At 47.3% G+C, this 23353-nt stretch overlaps 1 protein-coding gene across 1 annotated transcript in view; it reads left to right on the forward strand.

Moving 5' to 3' along the window:
- The window catches only part of CPA5 (carboxypeptidase A5), a gene marked incomplete at its 3' end in the record, with an annotated part of 50836 nt that overhangs the window by 24209 nt on the left and 3274 nt on the right, over window positions 1-23353 (forward strand). The window contains 9 exon segments of the mRNA XM_082632373.1: window positions 4383-4457; window positions 7050-7239; window positions 8392-8473; window positions 9474-9605; window positions 18394-18492; window positions 19673-19774; window positions 20978-21079; window positions 21434-21544; window positions 22011-22101. Coding sequence (XP_082488499.1) covers window positions 7124-7239; window positions 8392-8473; window positions 9474-9605; window positions 18394-18492; window positions 19673-19774; window positions 20978-21079; window positions 21434-21544; window positions 22011-22101 — 835 coding nt within the window. The 5' untranslated portion in view covers window positions 4383-4457; window positions 7050-7123.

Genomic DNA, 23353 nt, shown 5'->3' on the forward strand with positions numbered 1-23353 from the left:
GCCAACTCTTGGTATTGACTGACATTTAACTCTTGACATTGGTAGTATGATATGGTAATTTCACTGTGGTTTAATTTTCTTTTCCCTGACTAATTATAATTTTCACATGTTTATAGATCATTTGTGAGTCCTCTTTTGTGAAATGGACTTTTGTGTTCTTTGCCCATTAAAAAAGTGATTCACAGATGTTCTTTATATATCATGGATATTTTTTTCCAGTTTTATGTGTTATAAATATGTCCTCTCCGGTTGAGGCTTACTTTCTACTCTCTAGTGAGACGTTCTTAATTATAATGTAGTTGATTTTATCCATTTTTCCCTTTATGGGAAACTTTATAGTTTTTTTTTTTTTTTTGCTTTTCACATCTTATTTAGAAAAATTATTACCTATCCCAATGTCATAAAATATTCTCTATGTTGTCTTCTGAGGGTGTTATAGTTTTGCCTTTTACATTTAAGTATTTTAATCTACCTGGAATTGATTTTTGTATATGGTATGATTGAGATTTAATTCCATTTTCCCCATGTAGATCTACAGTTGTCTCAGCAACGTTTATTGAATAGTCTTTCTGTTCCACAATGATGTGCTGTGCCAAATCTGCAAAAAATTAAGTTTCCAAATATGTGGGTTTATTTCTGTGTTATGTTCTATTTATCTGTGCCAATACTGTACCATCTCAATTACTATAGTTTTATAATATGTTTCAATGTCTGATATGGGAAGTTCTCCTACTTTGTTCTTCAAGATTGTCTTGACTCTTCTTAGGACCTTTATTTTTTCATATACATTTATATAAACATGAAGTTGTGTGCTGTTGGGTTTTTGATTGACATTATATTGAATCTCTAAATCTATTTGGGGAGAATGGGTAACTTTATGACATTGAATTTTCTTGTCCTAGAAAAAGTATATCTTCAGGTTTATGTAGAATTTTAGCATTTTTCAATAAAGTTTTATAATTGTCTCCAGGAAGGATTGCACATTATTTGTTAGAATTATTCCTGAATATTTTTATATGTTAAAAATTCTTGGGAAATTGAAAGTAATATTATTATGTAGTGACCCTTTTATTTCTCATAATGCCTTTTGCCTTGAAGTTTATTTTATCTTATATTAATAAAGCTACAGATATTTTCTTTTGGTTAACATTTACCTAGCATATTTCTTACACCTTTGACTTTTAGTTTCTCTTTGTTCTTACGCTTTAAGCATAGCTCTTGTGAATACATATAGCTAGGTTAAAAAAGAATCTATTCTGATAATTTTTGTCTTGTACTGGAGAGTTAAAACTTCTTTTAGTATGACTGAAATATATTTAGGTAAGTTTCTTCTTTTTATGTTCTTTCCATTTGTCCTACTTTTAACACCCCCTTTTTTTCCCACCTTCCTTTCTGTCTTCTTTTGATTTGTTTTTCCCCCTGTTTTTCATTTCATCTTTACCCTTTCTGCCTGTTTGGAAGTTATTACTCTAGCAATTTGAACATGCATACTTAACCTAAGTCTAGAAAAGTATCACTGTCTAACCTTTGTTCCAGCAGAGGACCTTAAAACACTAACTCTGATTACCCGCTTGCAAATAATCTGCTGTTATTGTGCAGGATTTAAAATCCTGATGTTAAGTGATCCAGAGAAAAATATCTCCTGAGAATTCATAACCATAATAAGTAAGCCCCTACATGAGTCTGTGGTCTAAATTTATGCTAACTATGTAGTCCAAAATAACTCAAGCAAATTAATTTAATTTAGAGTGGTCTCAGGTTGGACGTGCCCCCTAGGCAAGTAAATGCAAATCCTCTCTGGAGGAACTCAACTTCAATCTAGGCCTCAAAGCAATTCCACAGGTAAAGGTCCAAAGAAAATGACTGGCTCACAGATAAATAGCACAGGAAAAAAATGCACCATGAATGGAAAAGAGCAGAAATAATATGCAGTAGAAATAGACTTGCAAAGTCTTCAGATATTGCAGTTATCTGACAAAGAATATAAGATTATTAAGTTTTATAAGATTAAAGATTTAATTTTTAAAAAATTTATTTATTTTTGGCTGTGTTGGGTCTTCGTTGCTGCACACGGGCTTTCTCTAGTTGTGGCGAGCGGGGGCTACTTTTTTTTTTTTTTTTTTTTTTTTTTTTGCAGTATAATTGCTTTCCAGTGGTGTGATAGTTTCTGCTTTATAACAAAGTGAATCAGTTATACATATACATATATCCCCATATCTCTTCCCTCTTCCATCTCCCTCCCTCCCACCTTCCCTATCCCACCCCTCTAGGTGGTCACAAAGCACCGAGCTGATCTCCCTGTGCTATGTGGCTGCTTCCCACTAGCTATCTATTTTTTTTTTTTTTTAATTTTAATTTTTATTTTTTTTTTAATTTTTTGCCTTATAACAAATTTAATCAGTTATACATATACATATGTTTCCATATCCCCTCCCTTTTGCGTCTCCCTCCCACCCTCCCTATCCCATCCCTCCAGGCGGTCACAAAGCACCGAGCTGATCTCCCTGTGCTATGCGGCTGCTTCCCACTAGCGGGGGCTACTTTTCATTGACGTGCGCGGGCTTCTCCTTGTGGTGGCTTCTCTTGTTGAGGAGCACGGGCTCTAGGTGTGTGGGCTTTTAGTAGTTGCGGCTCACGGGCTCAGTAGTTGTGGATCACAGGCTTAGTTGCTCCGCAGCGTGTGGGATCTTCCTGGACCAGGGATCAAACATGTGTCCCCTGCATTGGCAGGCGGATTCTTATCCACTGTGCCCCCAGGGAAGTCTAAGTTTTATAAGTTTAAAAAAAAAAAAACAAGAAGTTCTAAAATAGGTAAAAAATTCAAGTCATTTGGGCTCAAAAAGAATAAAATAGAGCTTCCAAAAAATGAAAAAGGAATACCATACTGTGTTGACTATAAAATAAGATTGATCATAAGATGAGCCATAATTTTATGTGTCGTCAAAAACACTGACAATTATCATTCAAGATGCCACCGATTATAAGATGCTCCTGGACTTCAGGGGTGTTAAAATCTGGAAAAAAGTTGTTTTAGAATCGACGAACTGTGTAAGTTGAACGTTAAAATTTAGGAGATTGATTAAAAGACAGATTAAACTCAGCTGATGAGAGAATCAGTTAACTGGGCTAAAGAAACAATATTCAATACAAGTAAATTATCCAGATTGTAGCCCAGAGATACAATGAAATAGAAATATAACAGAATGACTAAGAGTCTTGGAGGATAGAATGAGAGCACCTAACATATACCACATCAAAATTCCAGAAGGTAATAAAGAGATTGGGAAAAAGCCAATGTTAAAAAGTATAATGGGGGGCTTCCCTGGTGGCGCAGTGGTTGAGAGTCCGCCTGCCGATGCAGGGGACATGGGTTCGTGCCCTGGTCCGGGAAGATCCCACATGCCATGGAGCGGCTGGGCCCGTGAGCCATGGCCGCTGAGCCTGCGTGTCTGGAGCCTGTGCTCTGCAACGGGAGAGGCCACAACAGTGAGAGGCTCGTGTACCGCAAAAAAAAAAAAAAAAAAAAGTATAATGGGAGCTTCCCTGGTGGCACAGTGGTTAAGAATCCACCTGCCAATGCAGGGGACATGGGTTCAAGCTCTGGTCTGGGAAGATCCCACATGCCACGGAGCAACTAAGCCCTTGTGCCACAATTACTGAGCCTGTGCTCTAGAGCCCATGAGTCACAACTACTGAGCCCGCGTGCCACAACTACTGAAGCCTGCATGCCTAGAGCCTGTGCTCCACAACAAGAGAAGCCACCACAAGGAGAAGCCCGTGCATGGCAATGAAAAGTAGCCGCCGCTTGCCACAACTGGAGAAAGCCCGCACACAGCAGCAAAGATCCAACGCAGCCAAAAAAAAAAAAAAAAGTATAATGACTGAGAAATTTGTGACCATAGTGGAGAGAGAGCTGTCCCCAGGTACAGTAATCCAATCTCAAGCAGGATAAACCAAAAGAAATTTATACTTAGACACATTATACATGTGTCTAAATGATTACCTTTTAACAGCAAAAGTGATAATGTTTTCGATGTGCTGAGAGAAAAACAATAATCAACCTAGAATTTATAACCAGTGAGACTCTTTCAAGAATGAAAGTAAATAGGGACTTCCCTGGTGGTCCAGTGGTTAAGACTCTGTGCTCCCAATGGTCAGGGAACTAGATCCCGCATGCTGCAACTAAAAAAAAAAAGGAAGATCCTGCATGCTGCAACTAAGAGCTGGTGCAGCCAAATAAATAAATAAATATTTAAAAAAAGAAGGAAGCAAATAAAGATTTTTCAAACAAATAAAAACAGAGAGCTTCACTAAAGAAGGAATTTAAATATATACTTCAAGCAGGAGGAAAATGATCCTAGTTACAAGGTATTTTCTTTTAGGAGGAAGATCAAGAACTCTCTAGGGTTGAGAGACCTCTATCTACTCTTCAGGGGACATGTTTGCTTACCTCTCAGGTAAGTTTGCTTTTACTTCTTTTACTTCTTTTTGGAATCTGTAGATTCTTACTTTCATGCCAGCACAGTGAGGTGTTAAGAAAAGTTGTTATTAAAAATATTTTATCTAGCATTTTAGTTATTTCATTTGGGCAGGATTGCCCACTCACCTGCAGGAGATGAAAGTCCTTCTAACAACTTCTTTAGGTTAACTCTCCCTGCCTCTTCAGTTTACATAGAGTCCGTGTTACCCATCCTCCTGGCATGTTGTACCTGCCCCTTGTAGCACATACATCAGCTATATTTTCACACTTATTTGTATGCTCTTTAACTTAATTTTCTACTTACCCCATTAGAAATCTAAGGGCTAGGTCTGTATCGCTCTGTTTTATTCCCACACCTTAACAAGTGCTTGGCCCATAGTAGGTATTCAGTAAACATGTATTGAGTAAATAATGTCTACTTAATTATTTTAATGTCTAAAAGTAAACTTAATTAATGAATAATTAATTTTGAGTGAGAAGCCAATATTAGGTATTAGATCAAACACAGCTGTGTGTCTCTGCTTCAGATCCAGCCTTGGAGACAGTACTCAGGGCTGGTGAATTCCCATAGAACTATGCTGTCTAATACGGCAGTCATTAGCCACATGTGGCCATTTAAATTATTAATTAAAATTAATTAAAATTTAAAATTCCTCACTCACACTAGCCACTGGTGGCTATCCTGTTGGATACTGTAGACATAGAACATTTCCATTATCACAGAAAGTTCTACTGGAAGTGCTGCCTTAGAATTCTCAAGAATTCTTAACTGCTCCTCTGTCTCTCTTTTGCTCTTTTTTTTTTTTTTTTCTTTTTGCGGTATGCGGGCCTCTCACTGTTGTGGCCTCTCCCGTTGCGGAGCACAGGCTCCGGATGCGCAGGCCCAGCGGCCGTGGCTCACGGGCCCAGCCGCTCCGCGGCATATGGGATCCTCCCAGACCGGGGCACGAACCCGTATCCCCTGCATCGGCAGGCGGACTCTCAACCACTGCGCCACCAGGGAGGCCCTCTCTTTTGCTCTTGATCTCAGTCTTTCTTTCTCTCTCTCCCCACCCCTAAACCAAGTGCAGGGATTGTCTTATGATTAGTGACTTATAATGGTGCTTTTGAACAAGAAGATGCTGGGTACTTTGGGTGACTAGCACCATCTCACTTTTCTTTCTTTTAAATTCCTGAGCTATTGTTTACTAATACATTCTTTTATTCCTATTTCTAACTGAAGCTGAATGTTACTTGGGTAGAAAGCCTAATTGCTTTCTTTTCTAGGTCCTTAAACCCTTTGCTAATGTTTCAGTCTGAGAGTTCCCAAAGCCAGGGTTCTAGGAGAGTTTGGCATGTCTGAACAGCTGAACTATGAGATAATGGAGTAGGTCCAGCGGGGTGTGGGAGCAGGGCATTCTCTCAATAAAAGAGCTCCCCTCTCTGTACACATGGCCAGTTAATTGGCCATTCTGGGAAAGCATGGATAGGGAGGGGGGGCTTCTGAGAATTGCCAGTGACAGTTAAGTGGCCTTTTGTTGATGTCCTCTGCTGAACAACTTTGTTGGATTTAGTCTCTGCCTTTCCTCCACCTCCTGCAGATTTTCTGTTAGATTCATCATTTACCATTCAGGCATCATCTTTCACTTTCTCCTTCTAATATGACTGCTTTGTGTGCTGGCCTCTGCTTTATTCCTACTGTTCCCACACTGTAAAGGGGGCTGTGTGGGGCTTCAGCAGCACTGAGAAATTGACTCTGCTCTCTGTTGAGAACTATAATAATGACTGCAGTGACCTTCATGTATAGCAGAAATTGCACTACCTATCCTGGCATAATGGTGACCACCTGAAGGTAGAGAAAATGGACTCTTCACTGAATTCCTTCTCATAGAATAGACATTTCCTTTGTTCCCCTCTCCATTTTCTTCTCTCCCCTTCTCTCCACTGCAACTGGAGTCCTGAGCTAAGATGCAGCTGTGACTAAGAGCTAATGCTTCGAGATAATGATATTATATTTTGCAGGCTTTGCCAAGCCAATTCACCCAAGTTGTCTCATCTAATACCCCCCCCAAAATCCTGTGAAGCAGGAAGGAGAGATTTTATTAACCCCGTTTGATTGACTGATGAGTAAACTGAGACTTAGAGAGATTAGGTCAATTGCCCCAGACCTTTTAGACAGGAAGTGAGCACCGGCTCTGTGTCTAAACACGGCATTGTTTCAATGGTGTCCACATCCTATGTGCAAGGAGGATATGTGTGAGTGGATGGGGAGGGAGAAGGAGCCCAGAGAAAGATCAGGAAGAGGGAGGAAAGGAGTGGTTTCCTCGGGCCTCTGGCTTCTCTCATCTTTCTCTGGAGATGGAGGATTCGATGTTCACGAGAGGCTGGCCCAGCAAACCTCTGGGGAGGAAAACAGCCAAAGGCCTTGTCTTCCTCTTTCCCTCCTCTCCTCCCCTTCTCAGGAGAAGACTCACCCAGAAGTGAGGAGGGGCGCCCCAGCTCTCTAAGACCTGGCGTGTGGGAATCCCACACAGGGTCTCCCCAGAGAGAGCCTAACGCACATTCTCGGGTCTGGCCTGTCGGCCTTTAGGTGCTCTGCTGTCCTGAGGCCTGGCCATGCCCGTGCATGAGGAAAACCCCTGAAGTTCGCCTGGAGGAAGAAGCATGCAGGGCTTCCCCGGAGGAAGTGTGGGCCGAGGGCTGTCCCCTGTGGACAGGCAGACGCTCCTGGTCTGCAGCTTTATCCTGGCAGCAGCTTTGGGCCAAATGAATTTCACAGGGTGAGTGGCTGCTCCTTCGTGGGAGGGAGGATTGCTGGGAGCCAGGTGACCGGGTGGCCCAGTGGGACCTGATCAAGGTGAAGGGATTCAGGATTTCAGTGCCCATCCTGAAGCCACTCCCAACTCCGTCACCTCTCACTTTCATGTGCGAGAGCAGGACACGCAGCTGTATTATTGTCCCTCCCCCAACCTAGAGTTCTTAGTCTGGACTCCAAGGGTAAGCTTTCAGGGCTCCAAGAATCCCCTGAAATCATATGGAAAATTTTTTGTGTATCTACTTTTTTTCTGGAGGAAGTGTTTGTAACTTTTCTCCAATTCTTAAAAAAAGTTATAACCCCCAAAGACTATGTACTCCTAATGTATGGGTGTGGTATTGTCTTCCTGTGAGTAAAAATAAGTATGAGTATTATATACCCTCTACGGACATGATTTCTCAGCTTCCCAAAGATCCCGCAAGGTAACCACTCCATAGTATTTCCATAGTAGAGAAGAGGAGACACAAGCTTAGAGAGGGGGTTCATCATCCAGGGTGTCAGAGCCGGTCAGGGAGGGAGCCATCGCCATCCCAGGCTCAGACCCCAGAGGTCACACTGCAGGCTGCTCAGTTACATGACCTCCCCACCCCTCCAGAGGGACAGGAAGGAGCTCACCTTCCCCCTATGAGGTAGTTTGAGATTGATCTCTTCCATGTCCTGTGGCTCTTGGGAGAAGGCAGGAGAGGGCACGGGGCTGGGGGCAGACATGGCCTTGGGCCCTTGTATGAAGAGCATATGGGACCACCATTGGTGCCCCCGACTCCCTGTATCTCTCCTTTATTCCTTTTGTTCTCCCTCCCTCCTCCATCCCCCACATTCCTTTCCCATGCTGTTTCCCCTGTCTCAGCATTGGGTTCATCAGCAACGCTGACAGGCTTTTTTTATTTAGTCCCCTGGGTGGTCTGTCCTTGGGGCTGGAGGGACCACTGGTCCTGGGCTAAAGGGCTTTCGTGCTTCCCAGGGCTACAAGTCCTTCTGCTCAGGGGTCCTCTAGCCTCCCAGCTGTCCTGCCAGGTCCCCGCAGCCTGGCCTCTTTTCCACTCTGCCTCTCCCAAGCAGCACAGTCTTCCAGGAATCCTTCTGAGCATCTCCCTCCACCCTCTCTGTGTCTTTCCAGTGACCAGGTTCTTCGAGTCCTGGCTAAAAATGAGAAGCAACTTTCACTTCTCAGGGATCTGGAGGGCCTGAAGCCCCAGAAGGTGAGGACTCCACAGGGCTTGGTGATGAGTTCTCTCCTCCCTCACAGCAGCCTGCACCTTTGGCTCCATGTCCTGCTTCCCCCACCCCAAACCTGCCCTCTGGGTGTGTCTGCCAAAGATCACAACACTGTGGAAAAATCAAATGTGCCTCCTCTTCAGAAGAGGTTGGGAGCACTCACCTGGAAGGTTGGGTGGCCCTTCTTGGCTTTCCCCTCTGTCCTGTCGGAGGCTGCTCTGAAAATGGCTGGAATGTCCTGAAGCCACACGAGAGGTACATGTATCTCTGGGTGGTATGCCATGCAGCATGCAGACTGGACACATCTGTTCCCCAATTGAAATGGCTTAGCTTGGCAAACCTGTGTTTTATTTGGGTTCATCCCTGTCAGCCTGAGCATTGGTTTCTGAGAACATTTGTCCTCAGCAAGTATTCCACAAAGGAAAACATTTTCTTCAATAATAGAAGGGTTTTGTTTGAGGGCTGTTGAAACAAGCTGATATTTCTGGATGTGGCCCAAAGCCCACGTTCCTATTCGTTTGAGTGTCCCTATCAACCAGGACTCAGAAAACTTTATAATAAGTCTCTCCATTTTACAAACTGAAAAATAGACATGGCAGTCGGATGGCACAGGGATCCAGATCAGGCCTCTCCTACCCCTTTGGGGTTTAGGGGCAGTGATGTCTCCCTCTTCTCACCAGGGTTCTTGTCCATGTTAATGTCCCAGATGATGAGCCGTCTCACCTTTAGAAATTATTTTGGGCTCTTTGGATCCAGGCGAAGTTACATTGTGTGAGTGAGGCTGGGAGATGAGGTGCTTAACATCAGGGAAGGAAGCTCAGTGACTTAGGGATTTTGTTTGTCCCTGTCTTTCTGCTCGGCCTTAGGGGTTTCATTTTGGAACTGGGGCCCTTTCAACTGTATAAGAGAAGAACATCTGGCCCTCCAGGGTGCCTACAGGATTGTGTGATAAACATGCCCATTTTTTTCTCCTTTGTGATCAAGGTGGACTTCTGGCGTGGCCCGGCCTGGCCCAGCCTTCCTGTGGATATGAGGGTTCCTTTCTCTGAAATGAAGGACGTCAAAGCTTACCTGGAGTCTCATGGCCTTGCTTACAGCATCATGATAAAGGACAATTAGGTGAGGTCCTGCCCCAGCGCTGCGGCTGGGGTCTCACCTTCATATCCTGTTTTGGTTTGGGCCCAACATGGAGAAAGAACATCCAGGGCTAAAATGGACATTTTCTTTCTGGAGTTTCATCTGCATTTTTGTGAACCTACCATGGAAAGAATGAAACCTCACACTTCTCAAGGAAAATTTAAATCTAAGACAGACTTCATAAGTCATAGTATGGTAATGGCAGGGTAGCTTGTGGAGTCCTCTTTTTTTTAAATTAAAATTTTAAAAAATTTTTATACAATTTTAAAGGTTACTTTCCATTTACAGTTATAACAAAATATTGGCTGTATTCCCCGTGTTGTACAATACGTCCTTGAGCCTGTCTTACACCCAACAGTTTGTACCTCCCACTCCCCAACCCCTATACTGCCCCTCCTCCCCCCACTGGTGACCACTAGTTTGTTCTCTATACCTGTGAGTCTGCTTCTCTTTTGTTATATTCACTAGTTTGTTGTGTTTTTAAGATTACTTGTGGTGTCCTCTTATGGAGGAATTTGTAGTTCATGGCAAAGGAGGAGACGGGGGAGAAGGGAGACAGGAGGAAATAGCTCAGGTCTTTTCTAGGCACCATGGGGAGGGAGGCAGCTCTTCTGGATGGCTCCTTTTACTTTTCTGACTGCGCCCTCCTGTCCCTGTTGTGTCTCAGCCATTCGATAGCAGGGGATTCCTTCACTCCAGAGAGGCAGGAAGAGGTGAGAGAAGCCTAGTGTGAGCTCTGCTGCGGTTTCCTTCCCCCCACCTCCACTGCAGGGCTCTCAGTACTGGGCGCCTCTCCCAGGCAGGATTCTGCCAGAGGGACAGCTTTGGGAGAAGCAGCTGCAGGCCTGCCCTTGGGGAGGGCGAAGGGAGACTTCATCCCAGACACCCCATTCTCCCCGCCCTCACTTGTTGCTGCACCTTACAGCGTCTTTTCTGAATGTCGTGAAATTCTATTTTAGTTGTTCTGTCTTCAAGGATATCCCAAGGAGTCTCTTTCCTAAATCGATTCTTTCGGGCATCACTGGGTTAGACCTCTCTGGCTGCACCCCTCCGCAGATGCTGTTGTGTACCTGTAGATTTGTATCCACGTAGATTCCTGTGCAGCCACATTGTGCTGCAGCTAATCTCCTCTAAGGGCTTTGCGTGTGGGAATACACAGTCCCCAGAGCGCACACACTTGGCGCCACATACTATTAGGTGCGTTCCTTCCCATGTAAGCACGGGGCTGGGGGGCTGCGGTCCATTCAAAGACCTTTCTTCCTCCTCAGGCACATCTGTTTCCCGCTCAACATTTCCCTAATTAAATCCCCCACAAACAAAAATGGGGAAACTCCCACAGACAAGAGAGGCTACCACATCAAAAGACTTGTTGCTCAATTCTCATTTTTCGCCCTTGCCTGCATTTTGAAGTTTGCATTTCCCTGCTTCTGTCCTGCCCTGGAGACCCTGCAGCATTTGGCAAACAGATACGAAGAGGTCTCTGAAATTTTTCTGTTGATTTCTGCATATCAGGAATGGACCCAGAGGCACCTGTGAGTCTCCTCCCCTTCACCAGCTCCTCTGGAACTGCCCTCTCCTGTCATCCCCGGCCCCTGGATTCCCTTCGCTGGGGGAAACAGGGAGCTTTTCACGCCCTCAGTAAAATGCCCTCGACTCCGGGCCCTAACCCAGTCTGGCAGGATTTTCACCAACAACTTGCTCTGTCGGCAACGGCAACGCATCAAGCTCTGATTGTTATACTTTTTTTTTTTTTTTTTTTTTTTTTGCGGTAGGCGGGCCTCTCACTGCTGTGGCCTCTCCCCCTGCGGAGCACAGGCTCCGGACGCGCAGGCCCAGCGGCCATGGCTCACGGGCCCAGCCGCTCCGCGGCATGTGGGATCCTCCCAGACCGGGGCACGAACCTGTGTCCCCTGCATCGGCAGGCGGACTCTCAACCACTGCGCCACCAGGGAAGCCCTGATTGTTATACTTGAGATCACATTTTGGCTCCCAGGGAGCTGGGACTGGGAGGAGGCTGCTGTGTTGAGTTGATCTGTGGTGATGATGGGGGAAGGTGTCTAGGAGGAGGGAAGCTCAGAGGTGCTAACGGGAGGGAAAGGCTTTGCACCACTCAGGTTGTTGGCCTCCAGTCTCATGTTTTAGTTATTGACGCACAGACCTGGTAGCCTTCTGTCTTCTGGATCCCCTCACCCCAGTGTCTGGCATAGTGTCTCCTGCGTGGTGGGCCCTCAACCACTGTATGCTGAATGAATCGCTCTGTTGGCAGGTTCAGGAGGAGCATGCCCGGAGAGAGACCTGGCTAATATGCTGGTCTTTGTCCCCAGAGCCCCCTCCCCTGAGCCCCTCAAGGTGCAGAATCATTTGCCTTATCTATCTTTATATCCCAACACCTACCATAGGGCCTGCCACTTAGGCGGAGCTTAGTAAATGTCAGTTGACTTAATGGACATGAGAAGGAGAGGGAAGAGGAGAGAGTATGCTTGCTTGTTAGTACCAGGCTGAGAGAAAGTGTGAAAAACCTTGGTGCCAGCTTTTACTTTGGCCAGAGGCACTGGAGATTTTTGAGGAAGGGAAGTGCCCCCCTGCCACTCCTGTCTTGTGATCAGAGGGATGCTTGAGATGAGCTTATTCATTCCACCCACAGATACAGAGATACCTACTGTGTGCTGGGTATTGGTCAAGGCACTGGAAAAACAAAGATAAAAAAATCTAGACACTGGATCCAGGGGCGCTTGAGTGCTGTGGGGATGGGGGAGTTGAGGGGAGTAAATCAGTGATTACAATGGAGTGGATGATGCGCTGATGGAGTGGAGCAGGTTGCTATGGGAGCGAGTACAAGAGGCACTGCATGTCGCTCTGAGGCTCCGAGAAGGCGGTAATTACGGTGTGGCTGAAGAGCAGGAGAGGGGGGGCCGGGGAGGGGAAGGGGCCTATGATTGGCACTGAGGCCAGACCAGAGCACAAAGGACATCCTCCACCAGGTGAACAAGTCAAGATAAAATCCCGAAAACCGTGGGGGAGCCATCGGAGGGCTCTGACATGATCAGATTTGCATTTTAAGAAAAATCCCTCTGACAGTGACAATGTTGACAATGTTGAGGTGGGGGCAGGAACAGGGAGAGACTGACAGACAGGAGGGTGGTGAGGAAATTGCAGCGGGCCAGGGAAGAAATGATCTGATTCCGAGGGAGCTGTATTTGCATTTAATTTTTCTTCACCTCCTCATTCTTTTCAGCCCTTTGGTGTTTTTTTTTTTTTCCCCTGGGATGAGTCACCATGGAAAAGCTTCACTTGAGCAATCAGCTCTGTGGATTTTAATGGCTTTTTTCTGATTACAAAATTAATAAATATTCATGGTAGATAATTTGGAAAATGGGGGAAAGCACAAAGGAGAAAACAAAAATCACCCATGCTCCGAGCACGCTCTAGAGCAAAATACAATTTAGTGTAAATACTGCTTCGCCAATTTTCCCCTCTCCTGGATCATTCCCATTAGCATACAAATATAGAGTTATTTCTCTCATCTTAAAAAGGTCCTCTCTTGATCCTTTCCCCCACCTCCAGCTATCACCCCATTTCTCCTCTTCCTCATAGAGCAAAACTCCTGGAAATATTGACTGTACTTACCATCTCCATCCCTCTCCTCGGGTGGACTGTCCACCGCTTGCTTCACCTCAACCACCCTTGACAATGTCACACACAGCTCCTAGGTCCAACTCAGCAGTCAGCTCTGAGTGTGCAGTGTCCCGTTCTTTCATCTTTCATCCTGACTGGTCACTCTCTCCTCTCTGGAACACATCTCCTTCTGGCTTCCACGACACTACACTCTCCTGGTTGTCCCATCTTACTGGCTGCTCCTTTGCATGTTGTTTCCCTGTTTCCCAGCTCTGTCCTTTGACCTCTCCTCTATCCCCTCATCCAGGATCATGACATTGAATACCTTCAACCTCCTGAATACTGCCATATTTATAGCTCCAGTCAGACTTATATAACTGACCTGAACTCCAGACTGACGTATCTGACCACCTACTTGGCATTTCCACCTAGGTGTCTAATGGGCATAGCAAACTTCACAGGTACAAACCTAACTCCCTGGCCACTCCCTGGCCTGCTCCTCCATAGCCTTCCCCAACTCAGGAAATGGCAGTGCCATCCTCCTGTCACTCAAACAAGAAACCTGGAGTCATCCTTGACTCTTTTCTCACATCCCACAGACAGTCCATTAGCAAATCCTATCAGCTCTCCCTTCAAAATGTATCTTACCACATCCTATTCTATCACCACGGGCTGACACCCCATCAGCCTTCACCTGGATTATTCTGGTAGTTTCCTAATGGTTCTCCCTGATTCCACCCTTGCCTCCTTATTGCCTAGCCTCAAAACAGCAGAGATGACCTTTAAAAATATGCAAGTCCTATTATGTCACTCCTCTGCTTAAAACCCTCAGTGTCTCCCCACCTCATTCAGAGTAAAACCCAAAGTCCTTAAGACTGCTGTAAGGCTCTACATGATGCAAGCCCCACCCCACGTCACTGGCCATTCTCCCCTTGCTCACTCTGCTCCAGGCACTGGAACCTGCTTGATGTTCCTCCGGCTTGCCTGACCTATTCCTGCTTCAGTGCCCTTGACTAGGATCATACCTCAGGGCCTTTGCATTTGCTGGTCCTTGTAGCTGGAATGCTGCTTATACAGATATCGGCCTGGCTTATTCCTGCACTACTTTCAACACTTGATTCACGTATCAGCTTTTCACCCTATTTTAAGTTGTACCCTTCTCCTCCCACACTCCCCTAGTTCCCACCCTCACTTTTCTCCTTGGCACGTACAGCCTTCTAATATCCTATATGATTTACTTATTTGTCTTGTTTGTTGTCTGTCTCCCCTACCAGACTATAAGCTCCATGAGGGCAGGCAATTTTGTTTTGTTCGCTGCCATATCTTTAGTGCCCAGTGTGTGCTTCACAAACACTGGTCTGCTGAGTAGAAGAGATTAAAAAGTGGGAAAGATGTTGGCTGGGGTGGGGGTGGGTGGCAGCTCTAAAGAGGAGAGGAAGACAGGAATAGGTGAGGAAAGGAAGGAATCATGGGTAAGGCCCTGAGGGAGAGCCAGAGTCTGGCTGCATGGGGGTAGGGGGCTGAGGAGGGTTGGGGGTAGGGGTTGGGAGACAGGGACAGCAGAAGGACTAGGCCCCTCTCTTGGTCCCAGGGAGGGGCAGGGGCTGCCTGACTCACCCAAGTGACCACTAATGGGGGTCACCTGCTGTCCAAGTCCTGCAGACACCACTTCTCCCTGGAGGAACCCAGATTTCCTGGTCATGCCCTGTAATGATTATTCCACCAGAGTCCTGGTGTCACCCAAGAGTTACTGCTGTCCTGTCATTGTCATCATCATCATAGCTGGCATTTACTGCATGCTAGGCAATGTTCTAAGCATTTTACATGTATTCACCCTTCTAATCCTCATAAGAACACTTCAAGTATGTGTGAAAGTACATGGTAACATGACCCCCATTTTATGAAGGTGCAGAGAATTTCCTAATTTAGGAGACTGAGGCACAGAGAACTTCGTAATTTGCCCAAGTTAGTGACAACATCAGGATTTAATCTGAGACAGCCTGGCTCCAGGCCCTGGACTCTTTACTGTTGTGCCGTCTGCCTTCTCAAGCGGTGTCATTGTTGTTTGTATGGCGTTTTAGCTTTGCCTTTTGGGCAGGGAAGCCTCGGTTCGGTCCTGAATTCTGAAGGGTCCATTCTAACAGCCCCAGATCTGTACCCCCTCACCCGCCATCCAAACGTAGGCATGGACTGTAACTGCCACCAGCCATGCAGCTGCTACTGCAAACGTTAGGCCTGGAAGAGGAGGCCAGGGATGCATGAGAAAAGGTGACTGCCCTCTTCACAGAGAGGACATTAGAGCCCATCTCCTGCCCACCACCACTGTTTCTGTGAGCTTCGTCCATTTTACGTCTGTGGTTGGAGTGAGCTGTGAATGCAGATTCCCCTCAGGCGTCATCTTCACCTTTGGGGCCCACGGTCCCCCAGCACCCCCTCTTGGAGGTGCTGTTCTTAATGTCCCCATCCTTCCTTGCTCCTGTCATAAATGAATTTACACCGAGGTATTACTTTCCCTGTCAGCTTACGGCTTCCAGGGAGGCAAATGGCTTACTTCTGAGTCTTTTTTTTTTCTCTGAGAAGCCTGACAGGGCTGTAATTAGGCAAGCCTGCGGCAAGTCTGCATTCTTAGTTCTCCCATCCCCTTCCCTCAGCCCTGTGAAGGGAGCAAACATCTGTGTATTTTTCAGGCCAGGGTAGATTAATGTTCCTGGAATCGAGGGCCCAGCTGTGAGGGCTGAGCATTCCCAATTTGTAAGCGGGTGTCATATCCATTCACAAGGCTGTGAGCGTGTTTGGAAAGTTATTTGCAGTTTAGTGCCGACTTCCCATTTGCCTCCAAGCTGTTGTGTGGAACAAAGGACAGCCTTATGGGAACTCTCTTCCTGTGGGTGTCCCTGAGCTGTGGTGAAAGAACTGGGTCCTCCGGTCCTATCTTCCCATTTTTTCTTCCCTCTCCTCCACCTTCATTCACCATCCCTAGGAAGTTAGATGTATGGGCCCTTTAACTTTACGGCATTGGGGCCCTGACTTGGGGTGCGTTGGCCTGACCTGCTCTCTGCTCTGCAGCTGCTCACTGCAGCTGGTCATGCCCGGCCCACAGTGAGGGACACACATTGGTCATGGAGGCTGCTGAGATTTCCGTTGATTTTCTGGGAAGAAGACAAATTTCCTTTGTTAGAGCTTCCCAGGCTGGTGCTTGTGCCAGTGAGGATCAGGGCTCCTCCAGCCATCTCTAACTAAACCAGCAATCCCAGCTTTGCCCAAGTGGGACCGTCCCCAGCCCAGCCAGTTCAGCTAGAGAACATTGCAATTACAAATGCCTAGCGTGTAGCTGGTGCTCAAAAAGAGAACGAAATGAGCCCCAAACATTGACTTCCACTCCCATTTAAAAATCTGTGAACTTGAGGGTTGTGAGCAAGCTGACAGGGGCGGTGGGGTGAGTGTGTCATCATCTGATAGCGGCCTCGGCTGCAGCGGAGTGGGGCTGAGGTGTCTCTTCCAGCCCTGGGACTGAAGGCGCCATGGCTGCTGCTTTATTTTTAGCCATTTGGGTGTTTTATCTTTGTTTTAATATTATTTATTCATTTAGAAGATTTTCCTTATTGAAGTAGTGTGAGCACGTTGCCAAAATGCAAAAATAGAGAAAAGGAAAAATTGCTTGAAATCATAATCTTTCTCTCCTAACAGGCATGTTAGCATTTTGGGGTGTTTTTTTTTTTTTTTTTTGGCATTTTACTGTGTTGTTTTCCTATGCTTGGGGTATTGCCTTTTCATTATTTTAAAGCACTTTTAAATTACAAGAATAGTATGATGGACTTTTCACCTGTTGTTCATATTTTATACGTGTTCTTACTCTTTCTCTCTCTATGTACACACACACACACACACATAGACATGTGTACGTGTGTGTGTGTGTGTGTGTGTGTGTGAGATTCTTATTAGCTTTTAGTTTTGATAGCTAGCTGTCCTTAAGGAACATAATGTTAGAAACTAGGATATCTGGGTTTTTATCTCACCTCTGCCCCTAGTTAGCTTTGCTATTAAGTCTCTTTACCTCTCTAATTTGCTTTTTCTCTAAAACATGAACAGTTAATTCTTGCCCTGTCATCAGGTCATCTGACCAGATCAACCACGATGATGAGTATACAGATGCTTGGTTAAACTAAAAGACTCTGGCCTGAAGCAAGGCATTATCAGGATTTACTTGTGACCCAGAGATGCAAACCAGAGTGACTCGAGGGTTGACAGCCTCTGCTTTCCCAGCACCCCTGTGGCAAAGGGGCCCAGGCACCTCCCATGCTGCACAGGCAGAGCTGAGTCCTCCTGGGGTGCTTCGGTCCCTGGGTGTCAATGTAAGGGTATGAGCTTAGGGTGGAGGGCACCTGCCCACCTCACTGAGTCCCGAGCTGGGAAAAATGCCCCAGGATGATGTGGGAGGTCAATTCAACCCAGGCACTATACTGCCCTCTCTGTGGGAAGTACCACATGAGGATTGTGTGCCAACTCCAAATTGCCACTCAAGGAAGGACATTGCTTTGGCTCACTTGTACTTGTGTTTAAGAGGCAGTTAAAATGGTGAGTGACAGACTGTTGGCACATTAATTGTAATGATTTGGACTGGCTTTTCGAATGGCTTGGACATCAACTGTCTGGGCTACTTCCTGGGGCAGAGTGCATGCTGTGGGTCAGGGGAGCCCCCTGCTCCCCCAGGGGTCAGTGTACATAGTTCAGCTTGGGCTTTGGCTCAACCGAGTGTTCACAGCGGACAAAAGCAATGTTGGCAGTAGCCCATGAGCATCTTTTCCAAGACACTTTTATATCTTTTATTACATTTTATCCTTTTGAGATGGGCAAGGCAAGTCCCACTTTTCAAGCTGAGGAAACCAAGATCAAGGTTCCACAGCAAGTTAGTGGCAATGGCACACTTAGAGCCAAGTTCTCCAGACTCCTTGTCCTGTGCTCATCTGGGAAATGGCGGCATGAATGCCAGCTTGCCAAGCGGAAGAATCACCCAGCAACCTGGCGTCTCCTCCTTTTGCTCAGTTCACACTCACAGCGGCTCATTCTCCCATGTCGATGCTGTGTTTGTGCAGCCAGCTGAGGCAGGGCTCAGAAGAGACATGCCTGGCCCAGCCTCCTCTTCCCTTCCTAGGTGCAGCTGGACGAGGAGAGAGAAGCCATGGCGAAATCCCGCGGGCTGGAGCGCAGCCCCAGTAGCTTCAGTGACTCCTCGTATCACACCCTGGAGGAGGTGGGTCTGCCGGGTCAGGCTCTGGACTCTGTTGTCCTCTTGAGCCTTCAGGGTTTCCAGCCTCAGGACTCTGGGGTCTACAGGAGACTGTGAGCTGACACTTGGGGAGTGCAGAGTACCCACTGGGCAACAGGAGGTGGACAGCTCAAGGAGGTCCAGAAGCCAGGATTCAGATAGAGGGGGCTGTGGCTCCACAGTGCAGTCCACAGCAGGCGTGGGACCGGGGTGATGGATCTGCGAGGTGGAACACTAGAGCAGGGATCCAGCACCGGCCAGAACAGAGCAGGTAGAGGCGCCTTCCTAGCTGACATTCTGGCTAGGGATCCAGGGGTCTTAACCTCTGCACGACCATTCCTGTGTTAAGTGACCCCAGCTGTGAGTACTAGAGCATAGAGGGACAGGAAGCTAGGCATGTTAGAGAGCCATTTTGTAGAATTAAAGAGTTGCCTTCAGCTGGAGAAAATGTATGATTATGGTTACAGCCATCGAGGGCAGGCATGACTGATTGTGACTTGTTTATAAAGGTAGAATATGCAAGAAAAGCATAGAGACACCCAGTCGAGAAAGAAACTCTAGGCACACATCCTATTTCCATGTAAAGGATGACATTATTGATATTGCCCATCTATTATTATCATTATCACTCTCCCCATTTCACGAAGTCCGTTAATAGAGGATCCATTTTCTCTCATATATTTGTCAATTTAATTATATATTGGAAGAATAAGAGAATGACTTAGTATATTCCATCAGTATTTACTGATGTCAGAGATAAATAATCCTGCTTTCAAGAGGCTTAGAATCTAAAAGGGTCAGGATGACTAAAAACAACACTGCAAGGACTATGAGATCTGTCAAATGGATTGAATGGGCCAATAAAATGGAAGCAAGAGAAACTTCCAACCAGAGAGAGCCGTGCAGGCTGACCCTGGGGACTGAGTAGGCTCAGCACATGCTGCTCTTCCAGGCAAGGCTTAGGAAGAGCCTGGGAATCCAGGCTAACCACAGCTCCTGCCTTAGACCCAAGGTAGTCTTTGATTTTTGTGATACTTTTAGATCCTCAAGGGAGGTGGGAAAGCGTTAAAGAGGGTGGGATGGGGCAAGGAGAATACTCAGAGAGATCCTGGGGTTTGCCCCGTCCCTGCTTAACTGCCCATCTGAGAAACTTCATTCCTTTCAGATATATACCTGGATCAACAACTTTGTAACTGAGCATTCAGATATTGTCTCAAAAATTCAGATTGGCCACAGCTTTGAAAATCGGTCCATTCTTGTTCTGAAGGTAAAAGCTAGCAGTGTTGACCACTAGACTGTACAGTGAGTGCCTCTGGCATAAGTTGAGCTCATATGGGGTTGTGGCTGGGTGGGAGTTTTAGGGAGAGAGATGTGTACACTCTTGTCCCGAGGTGACCCACAAGCTTTGGGATGGTGGTGTTCAGGGACCCACCCTTGTAGGTGTGGACAGGTGGTAGTGCAGTGACCTGGCACGTCTGGGTCAGGAATCTGGTGGGAGGGTTGCTAAGGAGATGGAACTGCAGAGTGGCAGTCATCACCTTGGACTTGGGATGTGAGTGTGAGTGAGTCAGCATTCTTCCTGTTACCTCAGTTGCTTCATCTGTTCAATGGGAAGAGCGGTACCCAGAGGCTTCATTTACAACAACTGAGGTCATCTGGCTCAGGCAGCCTCACAGATAGGCCTGAGTCTATGAGGACACCTTACAGCTCTTCACAGGGGCCACTGGAAACAGAGCTCTAGTAAACTTGGCAGCAGCAGTGCCCTTGGCCATGAAGGAGGCAGGATGGGTGAGAGTGTGGAGCCTACGGAAAAATGATTCTTTGTGTGTGCCCTAAAGGGCATTCAGGAGCGTGGACCACGCAGGGCATTTGACATCCTGCTCTCAGAGAAGACAGGCGCTGCAGTCCTCAACAATGCCCTGGGGGAACCTTCTGAAGGGTCAAGTGGTCTCATCTGGCTCAGAACTTGACTTCACCTGTGCCTGCTTTGATTTCCCTTAAGGGCTGTCTGTGTTCCCCCTTTAATGCTGTCTAAGACCTTGCTACTCAGTGCGGTTCTTGGACCAGCAGCAGCAGCATTCCTGGGAGCTTGTTAGAAACTCCCAGCCACACACCCCTTTCCAGATCTACTGAATCAGAATCTGCATTTTACTGAGCTCCCCGGAGGATTCATGTGCCCTTCAAAGTTTGAGAAGCACTAGTCTAAAATACTTTCAAACCTGGGAAATTCTGTGCCTCTGGCTGGATCACTTTGCTCTCCAAGAGCATCACTGTGTCTCCAGGGCACCCCCACACGTGTGCACTTTCTATGGGCTCATGCACAGGTACCTCCACCTACAGCCCCCGTCTCAGGAAAATGGGGCCGCTCCAGGCAGTGAGGATACGTCTGGGGCCTCCTTCCAGGCAGTCTAGGGACAGCTCTGGAGCTGTTTTGGTTCAAACTTATATGGGGCCCGGTGCTTTTCCCCAGTTCAGCACTGGAGGTTCTCAGCGCCCAGCCATCTGGATCGACACTGGAATCCACTCCTGGGAGTGGATCACCCATGCCACCAGCATCTGGACTGCCAGGAAGGTCAGCACGGACCATGGGGGCTGGGCTGGGGGGGATGGGGCTGCTCAACTATTTAAGGGCACCTCCAGTTGAAAACTTAATTCGTGGTTCTCCTAACCCAGGGGGCTGTCTACGCTCTGCCCTATAGAACAGCTGCCATGTGCTCTGGCCTTGTGCAGCACAGAGCCCCCAGCTGTCCTCTGCCTTCTCGTTGTTTAAAATCCAAGCCTTTGGTTCTGCACAAGGCTGAACCTGATGACTGATGCCATCCCTGCCTGCAGCCACTGGCTGTACAGATGTCCTGCTCTGCTTTGGAGGAGAGGCCGGCAGGGCCTCCTGTCCCTCACCCTGTCCCCACCCTGCCCTTTCTTGCAGATTGTCAATGAATATGGCAAAGACCGCATTGTGACAGACATACTGAACGCCATGGACATCTTTATGGAGATTGTCTCCAACCCTGACGGGTTTGCTTATACCCACAGCATGGTGAGAGTACCTGAGAGGGAGGGGGTCAAGGATCAGGGGTCAGCTCTGGGGGAATGGAGGAAAGGTCACTGTGGCTTTGGGATGCTTGGCTGAGGTTCCCTAGGGGCAGGCCCCTCGGGGGCTCCTGGCAGAGTCTCACTGAGGCAGGCGGGCTGCTCAGGTACTGTAGCTGCAGCTCTTGCCCTTCAGCCTCCCTCTTGCTGCCCAGGGAAGGCCACTGTTGATTGGCTGTGCTTGGGCCTCTCTCTCCATACCCATGTTTAACCTCATAATACCCCAGGTTTAACCACAAAGCATCTGATCTGCAGCCTTGGCCCAGCCCCATGCCAGCCCCATCCTGCCCTAGAGATTCCTTCCTTTTGCCCCTCCCTGGCCCGCCAGACCCCACTTCCTAGACCAGGATGTCAGAGGCTCCCACCCAGGAATGGACCCAGTGAATGAGGTCACCTGCCCTGCGCTTTTTCAGAATCACTTGTGGCGGAAGAACAAGTCCAGCAGACCCGGAATCTTCTGCATTGGTGTGGATCTTAACAGGAACTGGAAGTCAGGCTTTGGAGGTACTGCAGTCTGCTGCACCCGGGGGCAGGGCTGGAGAGGACTTGGTTCCTGGCACGTCTCCCACACAGTCAGATTATGTTGACTCATAACTGGGGAGGCAAAGCAGTTAGCTAATGCAAGTGAGTCATGGCCAGGGATAGGCAGGCACATGCCTAGGATTGGCCGTGAGGTATGGGGAGAGGTTGCATATGTCTGTTAAATGTATACATATGCTAAGCCTTCATGGGAAACAGCTCCTTGCCTGGGGACTAACTGCAAGGGTCAGATCCTAAATATGGCAGAGAAAGGCTTAAGGAGGTCCAAAGTAGTCTTGCTCATTGTTCAAAACCCAGAATTTGTGGCGCCCCACCCACATATCTCTAACCCTTCCTTGAATGGAGCATGCCACAAGAAAATGCCTCCAAATTCATTCCCTGAGACCTGTGACCCAAATTTTGCCCTCTGGGGAGGCCAGAACAAAGGTTCAAACATGGAATAAGCTAGTTCCTTATCATTAACAGTGACTTGAGCCTGGCCTTTATTTTTGGCCCAATTACTTTGTGACCCTGGGCTGTTGGACTGTTGTTTACCTGCAGGGTTGTATGGTTCAAGGGAGGGGTAGGCAGCTTCCTCCTGAGTTCCCTTGGTGTTCTTCCTGATTATCTCCCTTGCCACGCGAGGGTCTTAGGGACTAGATGGGGAAACTGAGGCTTCCAGAAAGCCCAGAGATGAGTATGTGGACCCTTTGAATGCAGCAATTTGATGGTTGGGGTTCTGGGTCTAACCAGGAAAGTCCCCAAAACAGAGGGGTGTATGGGTACAGCCCTCGGCCCCCAGATATTGCTCCCACACTATACTGGGGGATCAGGGTTTGGCTCCACAGGAGACGATGCCATGCTGTTGGCTGCTCCTACCCCCTCACCATGCTGTTGAAAAGCAGATCTGCAGATGGGAGGTCAAGCCACCAAGATAGAACATTCTAGATCTGGATGCCCATTGCTTTGAAAATCTGATCTGAGTCTGTTCTCATTGAAAAATAAGGACAGCTCTGAAGCATACAGAGCGAGGCCACCAGCCCACAGTGTAGGGGTTGCCTGAGAGTCTGGGGCTGTGTTTTAGCTGCTTGTGTAAGGGAACACAGCCACATAAAATTAGGTGTTTCCACCTCCAAATAACCAGACATTTGCCCCCAAGAGGGCATCCACGTGGGCCCCTCAGAACTGGCTGAAGAGAGTGCCCACATACCCTGAGACAGACTGGCTAGAAGAAAGA

The sequence above is a fragment of the Mesoplodon mirus genome, assembly GCF_964341445.2.
Source record: "Mesoplodon mirus genome assembly, chromosome: 9".
Lineage (NCBI taxonomy): Eukaryota > Metazoa > Chordata > Mammalia > Artiodactyla > Ziphiidae > Mesoplodon > Mesoplodon mirus.